The sequence below is a fragment of the Mobula hypostoma genome, chromosome 15 (assembly GCF_963921235.1).
Source record: "Mobula hypostoma chromosome 15, sMobHyp1.1, whole genome shotgun sequence".
Lineage (NCBI taxonomy): Eukaryota > Metazoa > Chordata > Chondrichthyes > Myliobatiformes > Myliobatidae > Mobula > Mobula hypostoma.
In genome coordinates this window covers 6,088,733-6,107,564 of record NC_086111.1, presented here as the reverse complement: position 1 = coordinate 6,107,564, position 18,832 = coordinate 6,088,733, and the positions used below count along the sequence as shown (strand labels likewise).

At 38.4% G+C, this 18,832-nt stretch overlaps 1 protein-coding gene across 11 annotated transcripts in view; it reads right to left on the bottom strand.

The window, feature by feature from the left end:
* Positions 1 to 18,832, bottom strand: part of setd5 (SET domain containing 5) — a 200,808-nt gene that overhangs the window by 33,526 nt on the left and 148,450 nt on the right. For all 11 annotated transcript variants that reach the window (XM_063067677.1, XM_063067674.1, XM_063067676.1 and 8 more), the window contains 2 exons: positions 8,289 to 8,345; positions 1,323 to 1,871 (listed from right to left, as the gene is read on the bottom strand). In XM_063067677.1, coding sequence (XP_062923747.1) covers positions 1,323 to 1,871; positions 8,289 to 8,345 — 606 coding nt within the window. The remainder of the gene's footprint in view (positions 1 to 1,322; positions 1,872 to 8,288; positions 8,346 to 18,832) is intronic.

The window sequence follows — 18,832 nt, the reverse complement described above, 5'->3', positions numbered from 1 at the left end:
ATACCTGGAAGCACATGACAAGATAGGCCAAAGCCAGCGTGGTTTCCTGAAAGGAAAATCATGCCTGACTAACCTACTGCAATTTTTTGAGGAAATTACAAGTAGGATAGACAAAGGAGATGCAGTAGATGTGGTGTACTTGGATTTTCAGAAGGCCTTTGACAATGAGGCTGCTTAGCAAGTTAAGAGCCCATGGAATTGCAGGGGAGTTACTAGCATGGGTGGAGCACTGGCTGATCGGCAGAAAACAGAGTGGGAATAAAGGGATCCTATTCTGGCTGGCTGCTGATTACAGTGGAATTCCAGAGGGGTTGGGGTTGCAACTGCTGCTTTTTACGATGCATGTCAATGATTTGGACTACGGTATTAATGGATTTGTGGCTAAATTTGCCGATGATGCAAAGGTAGGTGGAGGAGCAGAGAGCCTGCAGAGGGACTTAGATAGTTTAGGGGAATGGGCAAAGAAGTGGCAAATGAAATACAATGTTGGAAAGTGTATGGTCATGCACTTTGGTGGAAGAAATAAATGGGCAGACTATTATTTAGATGGGGAGAGATTTCAAAACGCAGAGATGCAAAGGGACTTGGGAGTCCTTGTGCAGGATACCCTAAAGGTTAACCTCCAGGTTGAGTCGGTGGTGAAGAAGGCGAATGCAATGTTGGCATTCATTTCTAGAGGTAGAGAATTGTGATGTTGAGGCTCTATAAGGCACTCATGAGACCACACTTATTCTAGAAAGGATATACTGACATTGGAGGGGGTTCAGAGAAGATTCACGAGAATGATTCCAGGAATGAAAGGGTTACCATATGAGGAATGTCTGGCAGCTCTTGGGCTGTATTCTCTGGTGTTCAGGAGAATGAGGGGGGATCTCATAGAAACATTCTGAATGTTAAAAGGCCTGAACAGATTAGATATGGCAAAGTTATTTCCCATGGTAGGGAAGTCCATGTCCAGAGGGCACGACTTCAGGATTGAAGGATGTCCATTTAGAACAGAGATACGGAGAAATCACTTTAGTCAAAGGGTGGTAAATCTGTGGAATTTGCTGCCATGAGTGGCTGCGGAGGCCAAGTCACTGGGTGCATTTAAGGCAGAGATAGATAGGTTCTTGATTAGCCGGGGCATTAAAGGGTATGGGGAGAAGGCAGGAAGTTCTTCCATGACTGGAAGAATTGGATCAGCCCATGATTGAATGGCGGAGCAGAACTGATGGGCCAAATGGCCTACTCCTGCTCCTATATCTTACGCTCTTACAAATTATCGTATTTCTACATAGATATCACATCTCCATTCAGATATCATGAATTTGTTTACTTGCCTTCTTTTTCTGTGGTGGATTTTGCTGGGGTGTTGTACTTCCTTCAGAATACAAAGGTTGCCGATCTGTTTGAGGAGACATGGATCCTTGCAAAGTTTCAGGCAAAAATCCTTGGCTTTGTCTATTAAAGCAGGAGTCTCCAGAAGGGCTCATGTACACAGCTTCACCAAACCCTCGCTCTGATTGTGAAGATTTCCTGTCACTGATGTAATTGGTTCTATTCTCGAGTCCTCGGTAGGGGCCCTCCAGCCGGTGTGTTGGAGTGAGGTCTCGGAGATTGGAGTTCAAAGGCGAACAGGCATATATCAAGTTAAACTCTGTCCTGAACGCTTGCTCTGTGTTTTTCAGGGATGAAGGACCATCATTATTCTTTCCTGTCAACCCAGTTTCAGATTCACTGGGGAATGTTGAAGTAGAACATGGAAGTTGAGCAGCAGAGTCTGACAGTGACCCCTCTGTAATCCGAAGAGTACTGGTGTCTGGATCAGCTTGGAGGGAAAGATCTGAGAAGCCAGTCCTGGACTGGTCATTATCCGCTCTCAGAGGCGGCTGAAATGACAGGAGGAAGAATTATTTGTTAGTAACTTCAAATACAAATGAGCCTGATGAGGGGATTCAAAAAAAACTTTCAAATAAGAGAGTTGACTGAAATCTGCTTCTGTTTAAACACCAGCACAGTAATTTATTTGCTTTGATTATTTAGCTATAAACTGCTTAGATATTTATCAAACCTTCCCCATGTATCAATTGTTTTACCCAAAGAAACTTTCTGATAAATTTATAGTGCATTTGTGATAATTACCACATCGGCACTAGTATTTTAGATGCAAACGTAAATGCAGGTACAACTTTAAATAGTATTCTACAAAATACCTTTACAATGTTCCGCTTGTTTTAGCTCAAGGAATTAGATTCCTAATTTCCACTAACCCTTACTCCACGTGCATCTTAAAAACAAATCCTTGCTCATTAAATGCCAGCATCTGCAGATTTCCTCGTGCTTGCTCATTAAATGATTAGTTTCCATTTTGTTTAAAATTTGGACAGATGCACAGACAATACCAAGATGATTGAGAAAGTCTCCTCCAAGGTGAAATCTAATTTTCAGTTGAACTAACAAACAACAGCAAGCAGAGCACTGGCTGCTACATATTGAGACGTAATTCTTAATGCTCTATTGCTGGCGCTGGAAGCTTTGAACTAAAGAAAAATATACTTTATAACTTGCTATATTTTGAAACAAAATAAAAATTGACAAGATCTCTGAAGTGCATCCATTTTGAATTGGTTAGTCACATCCTCAAAATGTATTGAGGAAAAATAGAAAAAAAAAGGGGTAACGCATGCTCCCGTAACCCTCGCTGAAAAATGGGTACACAAAATATTTGGCAATGTTGGACTTGCTTCTGTGGATCAAAGATAATCAAATCTGTTGCCTTTCCCCTTGACCAAAATTATAGTCTATGCAAATGCAAACTTTTCAAAGCAGAATTGACAGAGGTCAGTAGGGGAACAATAACAGTGGTTAAGTTACCAAGCTGGCCAGAATGAACAATTTGAAGGCACGTATTCAAAGCCCGCCACAGCAATTCAAAATAAATTTGGAATGTAAGTAACTATTGAGAGAGAGCCTTGAAATGATCAGACTTTTAGCTGAAGTATTTTCAGTTCAATAATTCTCTACACTAATTAGAGCATAAAATCACAAATTTTCAACGTTATGACCAAATCAGACTGAAAATGCAATGATACATTTTAAATATATAATCTGAAGGGCTTGACATGAGAGAAAGCTTGAGAATTTTCCTGGTGCAAATCTGGAATTAGGTTTCATCGTTTCAGAATAAGGGAGTTGCCACTGAGAAGAGGAATTTCTTCTCAGAGGCCAATGGAGAGTTGTGGAAGCAAAGTTATTGAATGCATTAAGTTGAGACTGACAGATTTTTTTTGGACTAAAGCAGAGTCTAAGGTACTTGAAAACGGATGAGCAAACTTGAGACCAAGATCACTTCAGCCATGATCTTACTGAGTAATGGAATGGGCACAGAGGAATGCCTGGCCTGCTTCTTTTTCTCATGATACCTGTGTTGTAGCCCTTTACTGTTATTGGATCCGTACTGAAATAAATCTAGAAACTTCAAATTTAGATGTCTGAAGTCTAACAGAAGCATGATTATAAATAAATCAGCCAACTCCTCCCACCATCAGGCTTGGATCTTTTCATGCCTTCCCAAAATCTGGAATATTAAAAAAGAACTGTTGGTGTACAGCATCTTACTAGTGTCAGTGCTGTATTTATAAAGACAATAACACTACAATTAAGCAAATACCTCAGTACATTTCTTATTGAGAAAATATGTAACCTGGTGCTTTGCTGGTCACCTCCATTAGGTTAGTATAATGGCAGTTTTACTACATGTCCATTTCACAGATTCAGGCACAAGGAGTCTCGACAATTTTGTTGACAAGTAATCACAATAATTGTTATGCATCTACTGCAATGAATGTGTTAAGCCTGTTTAAAACAATCTCAGTATTCTTAAATCAGTCTATAAGGCAACAGATTATAGAAACAGAGAAACTACGTATTTGAAAGAACAGAAATTCTTGTACTATCATTACTTCTGAAATAAATCAAAAGTAAGGCTTAGTTAAACTGATCTCTTGAATAGTTAAAGGTGATGAAAGTGAACTCCTAACATAAACTGAATTCCTTTTGGCTTAACTAGCTACCTCCACACACTGGAAAAAAAGTTCTAAAATTAAAACTATATACACCTGTATTTAATATGTGCCAAAACACTTGGACTCAAAAGAACAGAAATTCTTTACCATTTCCTCTGGAGAATCCATTTTTATACTTTAACATAATCATCTTCCTATGCAAACAAAGCCCAGGCCACTTTCAGACACATAAAAACAAAACTTCCAAAATATTGTAGTCTTCATCAGCCTATTTCGCCTCAGTTGCCAGAGTATACATTGGTAGTCTGAGGATTTGGCCATTCTGACACTCCTCCAACCAGGATGCAAGGATTTCAAACTGCTTGCTCTACAGGGTCTTACTTGGTCTTCTGGTCTCAAGCCAAATATCAGCCACAGTCAAATTATTAGCACTTAAAATTGACTGCTTCACATTCTTGAACTCAAAAGCCAAGAAAAAGACCGACCAACAGTGCATCTACAACTTGTTTTCCTATCATAAGCAAAGTTGGGAGCAATTAATCTGCTTATAAAGCATTTTTGAAAAAAGATTAGGCAAAAGTAAAATTGAAATCTTTGATGAGAAACTTGGAGCAGTTATATCAGTATTTCACATTTACCTTGAAGGCAGAGTACAAGGTGAATGGCAGGATTCTTAGCAGTGTGGAGAATCATGGCGTCTCCATCCATAGATCCCTCAAAGTTGCCATGCAAGTTGATAGAGTGGTTAAGGTGGCATATGGTGGTTTTCATTAGTCAGGAGATTGAGTTCAAGAACTGCAAGGTAATGCTGCAGCTTTATAAAACTCTGCTCAGTTCTGGTCAACTCATTATAGGAAGGGCGCAGAAGCTTTAGAGAGGGTGCCAAGGAGACTTACCAGGATGTTGCCTGGATTAGAGAGCATATCTTATGAGGGCAGGTTGAGTGAGCTTGAGTTTTCCTCTTTGCAGCAAAGTGGCATGAGAGGTAACTAGACTGAAGTGTACAAGGATGATAAGAGGCAGAAATAGAGTGGACAGCCGTACCTTTCCCCAAAGTGAAAATGGCTAACATGAGAGGGTATAATTTTAAGGTGATTGGAGGAAAGTATGGGTGGGGGGGGGGTGTCAGAGGAAGGTGTATTTTTAATTACACTATGATAAATGCATGGAACACACTGCCACGGGTGGTGTTAGAGGCAGATACATTAGGGACATTTAAGACACTCTTAGATAGGCACATGGATGAAAGAAACACAGAGGGCCATGCAAGAGGTAAGGGTTAGATTGACCTTGAGGTAGCTTAAAAGGTTGGTGCAACATTGTGGGGCGAAGACTGTAGTGTTCTGTGATCTACTGAAGGGGCAGATAAATTTGAAATAATAATCAAAAAAATTTGCAACATCGTTTTACGAAGGAGTATGCCTTGGGAACAGAATGCTGGGTGGTTGGATCTAAATTCATCCCAGGAAACAACTTTAATATTCCGTTGATTGAAATTGGCCATAAACAACTTTTAATCATCTTTTCCTCAATTTATATTTTTATGTAGATACATAACAAGGGAGTCATGTAATACTGAGCCAAAAAAAGAAATTGTATAGGCTTTACAGGTGGATGCAGCTACAAAAAAAAACTAATTGACTGGATAAGGGAATTACACTACAAAAGTCAATTGCAAGTTCTGAAAGTAACTGCCAATCAAATTTCTGAATCTTCTTCAACCTCTAGTCAAAATATGTATTTTCATTCTGGTTTTCAGAATCGTAGAAACTTCTTTAATATTAGCTCTAATTCACTCACCTGCAGAAGCTAATAAATTAGTATATTATCACCATAATATTGTCTTTCTAAAAGACTCCTTGTGCCTCGTCTGTGAAGATGAATGGTCTACAGAATGCAATGCATCCTCAATGTGAAGGTTAACATTTTAAGTTAGGGAGGCAGATGGATTTGCTACGTAATCAAAACACCTTACACACTCACAAAAAGATCACTTCAAATTGGTGACAGCTGAGAATTGATGTCCAATTCTCCTTTACAAAGCAGCATGTTAATTAGCTAACACCCATCTCAACAACCAAGGATCTGTCTGTGCATCAAAGCTTATCCATCCAATTTATTAAACACACAAGAACAGCAGACTTACAGTCTGACCAGACCGTGAAAGATTTCCTTTAAAAAATCATAAAATCATTCTTAAGTGGAGCATTTTACAGTAACCATCCAATTTTTTGGAAGGTAAGGAGATATTTAGTAAATTTGCTTCTGTATTTATTAATCCACAAGGCCTCGAAATACCATAGTTCTACTGTATGTCTGTTCTGTTCCAGATTTAACAATATAGATTAACTATCCAAAAGATGACTGATTGCAGCCTGATATGTTGTCATGTCACTGTGAGTGAAGTCTTGTTGAATAGATATGGAGTACTTTTCCACAGTCAGGACAATAGCACTGAGCAAAATTCACTCATGACTTCGGGCTCTGTATAGCTTTTTTTCTGGATCCTGCAGTTTCCTCACATATGTCAAAGCTGAGATAACTACCCTTGCACGTGTCAGTACAGAAAAAAATCAAAAGGCAAAGTTGTCCATATGAGAAGTTACAAGTGAGAGTAAGAGGCAGAATGAGACCTAAAACATAAAATGCAAGAAACACCCAGGTCAGGCAGTACCACTGAGGAGTTTAATATTTCAGGTTTGGGACCACTCATCATATCTTCTAATGAAGGACTTGAGAGCTGAAACAGTATCTGTTTCTTTGAGTCTTTCCAGACTTACTTTTATTTCCCATTTCTAGCATCTTCAGTTTTCATTTTTTAAAACTGAAAAACGGGACTGATGGGATTATGCTGCAGGGATTCGATAGGTCAAATTGCCTCCTTCTGTATGTACATTTGCAGACTTGGAATATTCTACAGTACATACAGCTGTTATCATTTAAATTACTGCCTGTATGATAACAGCAGCAAACACCAAACAGCTATGTGTTCTGTGCTGCCAAACTCTATTACAATGGGAATACCACATGCACTTTCCACTAGGAAACTTACTGTGGAGCAAACGAAGGTGGGACAAGATTGCCCTAGCTCTGCAGAATTTAAGTAAACATTGGTATGTTAATTGTAACCAACCTATAATGCAGGGGTTCCCAACCCTTTTTTTTAATGCCACAGACCAATACCATTAAGCAAGGGGGTCAGTGGACCACAGGTTGGGAACTCCTACTATAGAGTATTGATTTAATAGACCTGCCCAACCAAATTTTCCATGTTAGTTTGTAAAACTGAGACAATTCCATTTCTCAGATATTCAAGAACCACAGTAGCCTTTGGGCGTACCTGCATTTCTGGAGGAGTAATTTTGGGCTTGGATGGTGAGTAAATTTGCTTATAATTAAAAATAGGTCATTGCTTTCATATTTATGTATTCTGAGTAGTAAGTGATAGATTATAGTTATTTTGTTATGTTGACTAAACAGACACACAGCATTGAAAATCATTGTGAATGTAGTAAAATGCAAGCTGGTGAGATATTTTAACCCAACTGAAATAAGTTTGTTTCATCATCCCAAGTGAAAGTGAAAATTATTTAAGTTATACTTAGATACAATTTATGAATACGTCCAACATCCTCAGTTTTAGTCCGAGAAGTTACTTTCTAAACTGATCTAGTCTGCAAGTGAGCTCAGGGGCAAAAAGGGTGGGCAATGAATGCTGGACATGCTGGACTTGCTGGAACCGTTCATAACCCTTGATTTAAAAAAAACTGAATCACAGCATAAATGGATCTTTATTAGCACTCACAAAGAATTGATGTGTGTTAACGTGCTCCAGTTTAAACGCAAGATCAGCCAAATTAATGAATTGACACAACAGTTAGCAAACATGAAAATAAGTCAAATAATATTAATTTTGTCAGTCAGCATTAAATGCTTTGGAGTTCCAAGTTCCACTGAATGTGTTCCATTTAATGCTTTGCTATCTCAGATACACAGACAGATCCCGGGCTCCATTCACTGCCTCTCTCTTTCTCCCCCTCTCTCTCTCTTTTTCTCCTTTCCAGTTATCATTACTATTTTATTCTTACCCCATATCACTCTTCTGGAAAAATCAGTGACTTAAGCCAGACATATACAAATTCAACCAGATGAATAAATACAAGAATCATGCTGTAAAAAGAATATGTTGAATCACCAACTAAGAGAGAGAGGGGGTGAGAAGAGATGCTGCAAGGGCTTATTTCAGCCTTTCTAGTCTAAGTGAGATACTAGGATAACTACCTCTGGTGAAAACGGCTCAGGCCTATGCACTGGGGAACTCTCAGGAGAGGAAATGTTCTAAGAGAAGGGAAAAGCATGTTATTAGAACACTACTCACAAGTTGAGTAAGCAAAAGCAAGAGAAAGCCACAGTCATTTATTGTAAATCTGATTTAGTTACAAACAAACTCAAGATAGAGAATATGTTTTAACTCAAAGACAACTAACTGGCAACTTGCAATCAAAGATCAGACTGGTTGTAAATACACAATGTCAAAATGCAACCTGATAATATTCTAAAACGGTTAATTTATTGAAACAAAACCATTTTGTAATTAAGAAGCTGGTTCAATAAGTGTCGTTTTAATAACATTGATATAAATGTACAAAAGAACCCTCAACCCTTGTAAATAGAGGAAAAAAAGATCAGTTTTACTTAGTTGAACCTCCCTTAATTTGAGGAGCCAGACCAAAAATGAAACATTTACTAAAAGCTACATAAATAAACCAAAATTACGAAAAATTGGACTGGCATTAAAAAACTGGAATGCTTTGCTCTGCACTCTATGCAATATCACACGATATCTGACAGATCCAGGGCCTTCTAGATAAGGCGTGAAAACAGCAACTTGCTACTATGCTATAAAAGTGTAAGAGCTGAGTAACAGAGCATCAAACATAAAAACAATGGATGTCAAAGATGAAATTTGACACTGAAAAATAAAACCCCCCAAATTAAGAGTAATTCGAAGAAAAAAATTAGCTTTATTTGTCACAAGCACATCGAAACATCGAACCATACAGTGAAATGCGTCATTTGCATCAACACCAATATAGTCCGAGATGCGCTGGGGGTACCCAAGTGTTGCAATGCTTCTGGTGCCAACACAACATGCCCACAACTTACTAACTCTAATTCGTAAGTCTTTGGAATGTGGGAGGAGACTGGAGCACCCAGAGGAAACTCACACAGTCACAGGGAGAACACACAAACTCCTTAGACAGCAGTGTGATCACTGGCCCTGGAAAGTGTTACGCAACTGTGCTGCAATTAGCAAAAACCGCAACATAGAACAGTGAAACACAGCCCACATAGAAAACTAAACCAATATTGACAATCTCTGCCAGATCGGTCCTGTTCAATGGGTTACTATAGGAAGGTGCCAATTCACCATTATCCCTTTACGTTCATAATCAAAGATCCCTTTTTCCCCACTGTTTGTTTGTAAACCAAAGCACAACAAGAATAAAACAATAACCTGTGGCTTATTGTTAGGGTTTATTAAAATAAAATGACAATGCAAAATAAATCTGAAATGTTTCTTAATCTATGAAGAAGCATTAGAAGATTAAAAAGGGCAACATGTCAATGTTTAGACTCCATAGAGTCTGTTGTGGCAAGCATGTCAGAAGCTGGATGTGCACAATTGCAAGATTAAAGCCTTATGTTCTCAGGCTGTCAAGAATTTCTCTCAGGAAACCAGTTCCAAAATGCTCCTCGGTCTTGAAACTAAGGCAATTAAAATGATTCTGTGAAATATCATGTATTAAGGTTATCAATAACAGTTCTTTATAGTTATCAGCAATATGATAGGGTTAACTCACACTGGAATGCATTTTCCATATAATCTTAAATATTCTCCAGGCTCATCAACATATTCTTCATTCATCCACTACTAGTTCAGATTGATATTCATAATATTCATAGAGGCAATAAATTAGTAACATATGAAATTGAAAGAGCAATATTGCGAAGACAACGGCTACAAAATATCAGTATCTAGATAACCTCCGAGGCAATGCATTTAAGGAGATGGAGCTCAGGAAAATAATATTTCCCTTGATCTTTACTCATAGTAAACTTGAAATAGTTTTGGATGAAGGGGAAGATTATATTTTTTCCTCAAGGAACTTAATCAGTTCACCACTCTAAAAATCTGGCAGAAACTGAACTCTATTCTGTCAGTATACCTCAGATCTGAACATTTTGTTTCAGCTTTTTCCACAGGTAACCTGCAGAACAAAGAGGGTGATGGCACAATTCAACATAAACACCAACATATACATACAAAACATAGCTCAGTAGGTTATTTAGGTTTTATTTCTATTATGATCTAAAACACTTACAAAATATTATTTTAAAAGTGAAGACTGATGTAAATAATAATACAAATTAAATTGGCCCATAAACCTTCATGTTGCAAAAATATAGGGTGAACTAAACATATTGTGCTTTGCCCTTATGAAATACTAAGAGCACACATCGCAAGGGGTAATTTTTAATACCTAAGCACCAGCAAAAAGTAAGGATTTACTTCAGAAATAAATACTAGTTAATATATCATGGCCAAATATAGCATACATTTGCATGTATGATCATGAAAATATTATTGGTTAATTGGAAGATGCAACTATCCTATCCGAAGTCAGGAGCCAAAGGAAAATTATTCCAGATGATTCTTGCCAGTCACCACTTCAACACAAATGGGCAAGTTTGACTGGAGAGAAATAACAAACCATTAGTGGAGAAATAAACACATTAGCTTTGCTTTAGAATTCCTACAAAAGGGAGTACATCAACTTGCAGTTCCTCCTCTCTTCACAAGCTGTTTAAAAAGAGAACATTATGTAATGAAGACATTAGTTAATGAATACAGTAGATCCTTCAGATTAGTGTTAACAAGGCTGCAACTGTCCCAAAAATTAAGAATGGAATACTTTAAAAAACACCTTTGTCCACATTTCTCAAGTATCAATTAGGATCATAACTGAGGCAATTTTTTTCACATACAGTGGCATGCAAAAGTTTGGGCGCCACGGTTAAAATTTCTGTTACTGTGATAGTTAAGTGAGTAGAAGATGAACTGATCTCCAAAAGTCATAATGTTAAAGATGAAACATTCTTTTCAACATTTTAAGCAAGATTAGTGTATTATTTTTGTTTTGTCCACTTTCAGAGTGAAAAAAAAATGAAAGGAGCTCCATGCAAAAGTTTGGGCACCCCAAGAGATTTGAGCTCTCAGATAACTTTTACCAAGGTCTCAGACCTTAATCAGCTGGTTAGGGCTATGGTTTGCTCACAATCATCGTTAGGAAAGGCCAGGTTATGCAAATTTCAAAGCTTTATAAATACCCTGACTCCTCAAACCTTGTCCCAACAATCAGCAGCCATGGGCTCCTCTATGCAGCTGCCTAGCCCTGAAAATTAAAATAAATGATGCCACAAAGCAGGAGAAGGCTATAAGAAAATAGCAAAGCATTTTCAGGTAGCCATTTCCTCAGTTCGCAATGTAATTAAGAAATGGCAGTTAACAGGAACGGTAGAGATCAAGTTGAGGTCTGGAAGACCAAGAAAACTTTCCAAGAGAAAAGCTCGTAGGATTGCTAGAAAGGCAAATCAAAACCCCCGTTTGACTGCAAAAGACCTTCAGGAAGATTTAGCAGACTCTAGAGTGGTGGTGGTTCTACTGTGCAGCGACACCTACACAAATATGACCTTCATGGAAGAGTCATCAGAAGAAAACCTTTCCTGCGTCCTCACCACAAAATTCAGTGTCAGAAGTTTGCAAAGGAACATCTAAACAAGCCTGATGCATTTTGGAAACAAGTCCAGTGGACTGATAAAGTTAAAATAGAACTTTTTGGCCGCAATGAGCAAAGGTATGTTTGGAGAAAAAAGGGTGCAGAACTTCATGAAAAGAACACCTCTCCAACTGTTAAGCACGGGGGTGGATCGATCATGCTTTGGGCTTGTGTTGCAGCCAGTGGCACGGGGAACATTTCACTGGTAGAGGGAAGAATGAATTCAATTAAGTACCAGCAAATTCTAGAAGCAAACATCACACCATCTGTAAAAAAAAGCTGAAGATGAAAAGAGGATGGCTTCTACAACTGGATAATGATCCTGAACACACCTCAAAATCCACAATGGACTGTCTCAAGAGGCGCAAGCGAAAGGTTTTGCCATGGCCCTCACAGTCCCCCAACCTAAACATCATCGAGAATCTGTGGATAGACCTCAAAAGAGCAGTGCATGCAAGACGGCCCAAGAATCTCACAGAACTAGAAGCCTTTTGCAAGGAAGAATGGGCAAAAATCACCCAAACAAGAACTGAAAGACTCTTACTGGCTACAGAAAGCGTTTACAAGGTGTGATATTTGCCAATGGGGGTGTTACTAAGTACTGACCATGCAGGGTGCCCAAACCTTTGCTTCGGGCCCTTTTCCTTTTTTGTTATTTTGAAACTGTAAAAGATGGAAATAAAAAAAGTAATCTTGCTTAAAATATTAAAGCAATGTGTCATCTTTAACTTTATGCCTTTTGGAAATCAGGTCATCTTTTACTCGCGTAGCTATTCACAGTAACAGACACTTTGACCGGGGAGCCCAGACCTTTGCACGCCACTGTATGTAATAAGATTGAGGTATGTGGGTGGTCAGTAGCACTGAATGAAATTTTACACAACTGGATCTAACTACTAAGAGTACATAAACAGTATCTTTCACTACAACAATTCAGCATTAAAACAAAAATACTCAGTGCACTAAATATTTCAATAACTCAAAACACAACTCTTTCATTCTATAGATGCTATCTAATCTGTTGAAAAATTCGTAGAATGTTCTGTTTTATCTCATTTCCACAATCTGTCATATGTTGTTTTAGATTTCAAAATAAATTTGATGTCATTAATACAGTGATTTCTGTGGTACACTTCCATTCAATCCAGTGGTTATTTCTGTATGAAATCATATGGTATTCTGGAAATACTGGAAATACTGTGTTGTTGCTGGTTTCATGGCTTATTGTATAGTTACAAAAAGTGGGGAATCTTGCTGCTTCTCTCTCGCTGAGCAGAACTGTTCTACTTAATTGGTGATCCAATAAACAAACTGGGACCAGCTTAACAGTAGGACTTTGTGCACTAACAGTGTTCATCCCAGTGAGAGCAAGGAATCCCAACTTGAAAGTGTTTGGAAAAAAAGTCTCATTGTAGTTTTCAATGGGCTAATTCAGAGTACAGCTTAGTTATACTGAGCCCAATTTGACGCGAAAGTCTCCTAGTCCCTTTTGTGATTGCTATTAGTGATAATCTCTGGAAATATTGTGTTGTTGCGGAGCTGGGAAAAAAAGATAATATTTTGCTGGAAAACCTACTACTGTCAGGTTATAAATAACAGGCTCCAGGCATAAATAAAAACATAGTTCAGTAAGGGATCTATAACTTCAAGAGATAAAAGGGAGAAAATACATTAACTGTCTATTTCAAGCTCAACAGGATAGGTTGGGATCAGCTCTCAAACTTCAATCAGTGACATAAACTGGAAGCTGGTATGAAGGATATGAAATCAGAATTTGTTTGTCCACAGTTCCCAGCCCTCGACAACAGGAAATAACATTTAATGCCAGGTTTTTTGGTCTGTTTTGCAAAGTAGTTGCTGTTCTGTCTTGATACACTACAGTCTGCTCTGTACATGACCACAAATGATTGCAGACAGTTGTGGATACAGCTCAGCACATCACAGGCTTCCCTGTATGTACTCTGCTTACACTTTTTACTGCCACAGTAAAGCAGTCAGCATAACCAAAGATACACCGACATCGGGCAGTCTCTCTTTTCTCCTTTTCCATCAGGTAGAAGATACAAACATGTGCCACCAAACCCAAAGACAGGTTCTATCCTGCTGTTATGAGACTCTTGAGCAGATCTTTTATTCAAAAAGATGGACTCTTGACCTCACAATCTACCTCATTATGATCTTACAATTTATTGTTCACCTGCACTGCCCTTTCTCTGTAGCCTTTATACTTTTTGCTGCATTGTTATCGTTTACCTTGTTTTACTCAATGCATTGTGTAATTATTTGATCTGTATGAAAAGTATGCAAAGTAAGCTGATCGTTGCATGTGACAATAATAAACCAACACCTTTGATGTTCCCTTAAGGATCAAAGCAAAATTTAGCAATATATTGTACATAAAATTTCCAGTTAATTTTACAGAAAGCATTTTTAGGGTAGTTTTAGAAAATGCAAACAATACCAAAACAGTTCTAGTAGAAAGATACAAAATAGTTTGTAGTATGCCAAAAATGACTTAAAAGAATGTAAAGAGAGAGCATTGTTCATAAACTTTTAGATATCCAAATCATAAGCTGATTGAATCAACATGTATACCAAACTGAAAGATCTTTCAATTCATCACTAGATCATCTTGTGATTTGAAGGAACAGCAAAGATGATAATGTGGACTCACACCTCTAAAATTGCATGCACATCCCATATCTTCGGCTATCAACCAAGAAGGCACCAAATAAAGTCCGTTTCAAATGGAAATATTGAAGTAAACTAATCAGTCAACCAGATCTCTTTGTGCCCCTCCTAAAATTAGGAAAGGCAGAAGTTTGGCAGAAAAATGGGGAGAAAATTTAAAGGTTAGATAACTAAATCAGCAAACATGGTTTGTCAACTGACTTGCAAGCATCTTCAATTTTCATTTCTTGTATGTCTGCAAAAATCAGGTTGTGTGAAGCAAAAGAATAATAAAGACAGTAGAAAGTAATAACATACAACTTAGTTAGCAATATCATAACGAGAGAGATAAATGGTAATATTCACAACACACAGCTTTTGCTACTTAAGTGCAAGGAGGTTTTAAGAGTGCCACTGTTCTTATTCCATTTGCACCTGAACCCGAGGGGGACCAATATTCTTGCAGGCAGGTCTGTTAGAGCTGGTGGGGAGGGTTTAAACTAATTCGGCAGGATGGTGGGAACTGGAGTGAAGGGAATCAGGATAGGACAGATGGTAAAAAAGTAAAGGTAGCATGCAGTCAGACTGTCAGGAAGGGCAGGCAGGTGATGGGACCTAGTTGCAACCAACAGGCTGAGTATCAAATCATTAGGGATGCAGAATCAGACAGGATATCAAATATGGTACTCAAGGTGTTGTATCTAAAAGTGCGTAGTATAAGAAATAAGGTGATGATCTTGTTGCAAGATAACAGGTTGCCAGGTGTGATGTTGTGGTCATCACTGAATCGTGGCTGAAGGATGGTTGCAGCTCGGAGCTGAATGTCCAAGGTTAGACATTATATTGGAGCGATAGGAAGGTAGGCGGGGGGGGGGGTGATGTGGCTCTACTGGTAAATAACGGCATCAAATCAGTAGAAAGATGTGACTTAGGATCAGATGATGTTGAATCCTTGAGGGTTGAGTTAAAAAACTGCAAGGGTAAAAGGAAGTTGATGGCAGTTATATACAGGCCTCCCAACAGTGGCTGGGAGGTGGACCACAGGTTACAACAGGAAACAGGAAAGATGAGTCAAAAGGGCAATGTTATGGTAGACAAGAGAAATTTTAACATGCAGGTTGATTGGGAAAGTTAGGTTGGTAATGGATCGCAAGAGAGTGGGTTTGTTGAATGCCGAAGAGATAGATTTTTAGAGCAGTTTGGCATTGAGCCTACTAGGGGATCAGCTATACTGGATTGCGTGTTATGTAACCGGAGGTGATGAGGGAGTTTAAGGTAAAAGAACCTTTGGGAACCAGTGATCACAATATGATTGAATTCAACTTGAAATTTAATAGGGAAAAAGTAAAGTCTGATGTAGCAGTAATTCAGTGGAGTAAGGGAAATTACAGTAGTATGAGAGAGGAGTTGGCCAAAGTAAGTTGGTAGGAGCTGCTGGCAGGGATGTCAGCAGAGCAGCAATGGCATGTATTTCTGGGAAAAACAAGGAAGGTGCAGGACACATGCATTCCAAAACTGAAGAAATACTCAAATGGTAAAATAGTACAATCATGGCTGACAAGGGAAGTCAAAGCCATTGTAAAAGCAAAAGAAAGGGCACACAACAAAGCAAAAATTAGTGGGAAGATAAAGGATTGGAAAGTTTTTAAAAACCTGAGAGCAACTAAAAAAATCATTAGAAGGGAAAAGATGAAATATGAAAGCAAGCTAGCAAATAATATCAAAATAGATAGTAAAGGTTTATTCAAGTATATTAAAAATAAAAGAAATGAGAGTGGATATAGGACCACTAGAAAGTGAGGCTGGAGAAATAATAACGGGAGGCAAGGAGATGGCTGATGAACTAAATAAGTATTTTCCATCAGTCTTCATTGTGGAGGACACTAGCAGCTTGCCTGATGTTGTCGTGTGTGAAGGAAGTGAAGTGGGTGCAGTTACTGTTACAAGAGAGAAGGTGCTCAAAAAGCTTGAAGACCTAAAGGTGCACAAGTCACCCAGACCAGATGAACTGCACCCCAGGGTTTTGAAAGAGGTAGCGTTAGAGAATGTGGTGGCATTAGAAATGATCTTTCAAAAATCACTGGACTCTGGCATGGTGCCAGAGAACTGGAAAATTGCAAATGTCACCCCACTCATTAAAAAAGGAGGAAGACAGCAGAAAGGAAATTATAGACCAGTTAGCCTGACCCCAGTGGTTGGGAAGATGTTAGAATGAATTATTAAGGATGAGGTGATGAAATACTTGGTGACACAGGAAAAGATAGGACAAAGTCAGCATGGTTTCCTTCAGGGAAAATCCTGCCTGACGAATCTGTTGGAATTCTTTGAGGAATTTACAGTAGGTTAGATAAACTTTATCAACTTTATTGTCATTGTGCTGTGTACAGATACAAAGCCAATGAAATGCATTTAGCATCCGACCAGAAATGCAAAGAATAGTGCTATTTACAAAATAACTGAATAAAAAGTGCTATAGCACACAAATATAAAAGTACTGAGACAGTACAATATGGGTGCAATATTGCTTAGCACTGTGATGTGAGGTTCAGCAGGGTCACAGCCTCAGGGAAGAAGCTCTTCCTGTGCCTGCTGGAGCGGGAGCGGAGGCTCCTGTAGCGCCTACCGGATGGGAGGAGAGTAAAAAGTCCATGGTTAGGGTGCAGTAGATGTTTGACAAGGCTACTTACCAACTTAAGAGCCCATGGTATCACAGAAAAGTTACTAACACGGTTCAGCATTGGCTGACTGGTAGAAGGCAGCGAGTGGGAATAAAGAAATCCTGTTCTGGTTGGCTGCCAGTGACTAGTGGTGTTCTGCAGGGGTTGGTGTTGGGACCACTTCTTTTTTATGCTGTATATAAATGACATAGATGACGGAATAGATGGCTTTGTTGCTAAGTTTGCAGCTAAGTTTTTTCTATGCAGGGAGTGGTGAGTGGAATGGGCTGTCGGTGGCGGTGGCGAAGGCGGAAATGATAGGGTCTTTTAAGAGACTCCTGGATGACTACATGGAGCTTAGAAAAAATAGAGAGCTATGGGTAAAGCCTGAGTAGTTCTAAGGTAGGGCCATGTTCAGCACAGCTTTGTGGGACGAAGGGCCTGTATTGTGCTGTATGTTTTCTATGTTTCTATGATACCAAGATTGGCAGAGGGACAGGTAGAGTTGAGGAAACAGGTAAGATGCAGAAGGACTTAGGAGAATGGACAAGAAAGTGGTAAATGAAATGTGAAGTTGGAAATTGCACGGTCACTTATGTACTTTTAGGTCTTGCAGCTGTTTGAGCACCTTCTCTCTTGCACGCAACAAATTAGTATTTATCGTTAGTGGGAAAGTAGTAGAGAAAATGTCAGGTGTTGAATAGATGACTCTATTGGATTAGCAGTTATAGTTTTGGATTAGCAGCTATAGTTTCTTGTTAGAGAAAGACCTTGAAACATGTTACAGAAAATCTCAACAGGTTTCGACATTACCTTTTTTTAAACCCCATACATTTTCAGAAACACTGACAGTTTGGAGCGGGATTGGTTTGAGCCAACTATTCACCAAGTGAAGAGGGAAAAGATTCCTGCCTTTTATTTATTATGTGACTGCAAATTTATGTACAAATATAAAACTACTAAAAGCTTTACTACAGTATATTAAAAGAAGCTTTGAGAAGTACACTTTATGCTGCCTTGCACTTTAAACACTTCTTGGACATTCTTGTTCATATTATAGTGTTATAAAACTGTTCCAATGGTTATATTTTTATAATAGTTATATTTTCATGATAAGATAATGTACAGTGGGAAAAGAAAATCATGATTTTCTCCCATTCTCTTATTTTAATTACTTCTTTATACTATTGGCAATGTTTCCATGACAACAGAGCAGACTGCAATCATCCAATTCCACCCTAACTCTATTAAAGCCTCCTTAAAACTGCAGTGTCTCAGCTACAGATTAGCAGACTGATTAGTAACACACAAAAATCCATTTTTAGCATTTTGTCTGTGTTGTTCTAGATTTCTAGCATCTGCAGAAACTCTTGTGTAGACTGATTAGTAAGCTGTTTTGTATAAGCAATGAAAAAATATTGTATTGTGAGAGATAAATGCAAATGCTCAGTTTTTTTTTGCTACTTAAATGCAGGATAGGTTCAAGAGTGCCACATCTACAGTTCCACTTAATACTATTTTGTATAATCAATGAAAAGGAACAAGTTAAATTCAACTTTTAAACAAATTTGCAAAAAGTGAATTTGTAACTTTAATCAGATTTATCCAAATTATTATTTCTATAAAGCATACTGTTGATAAAGGCATCTACTTCTAT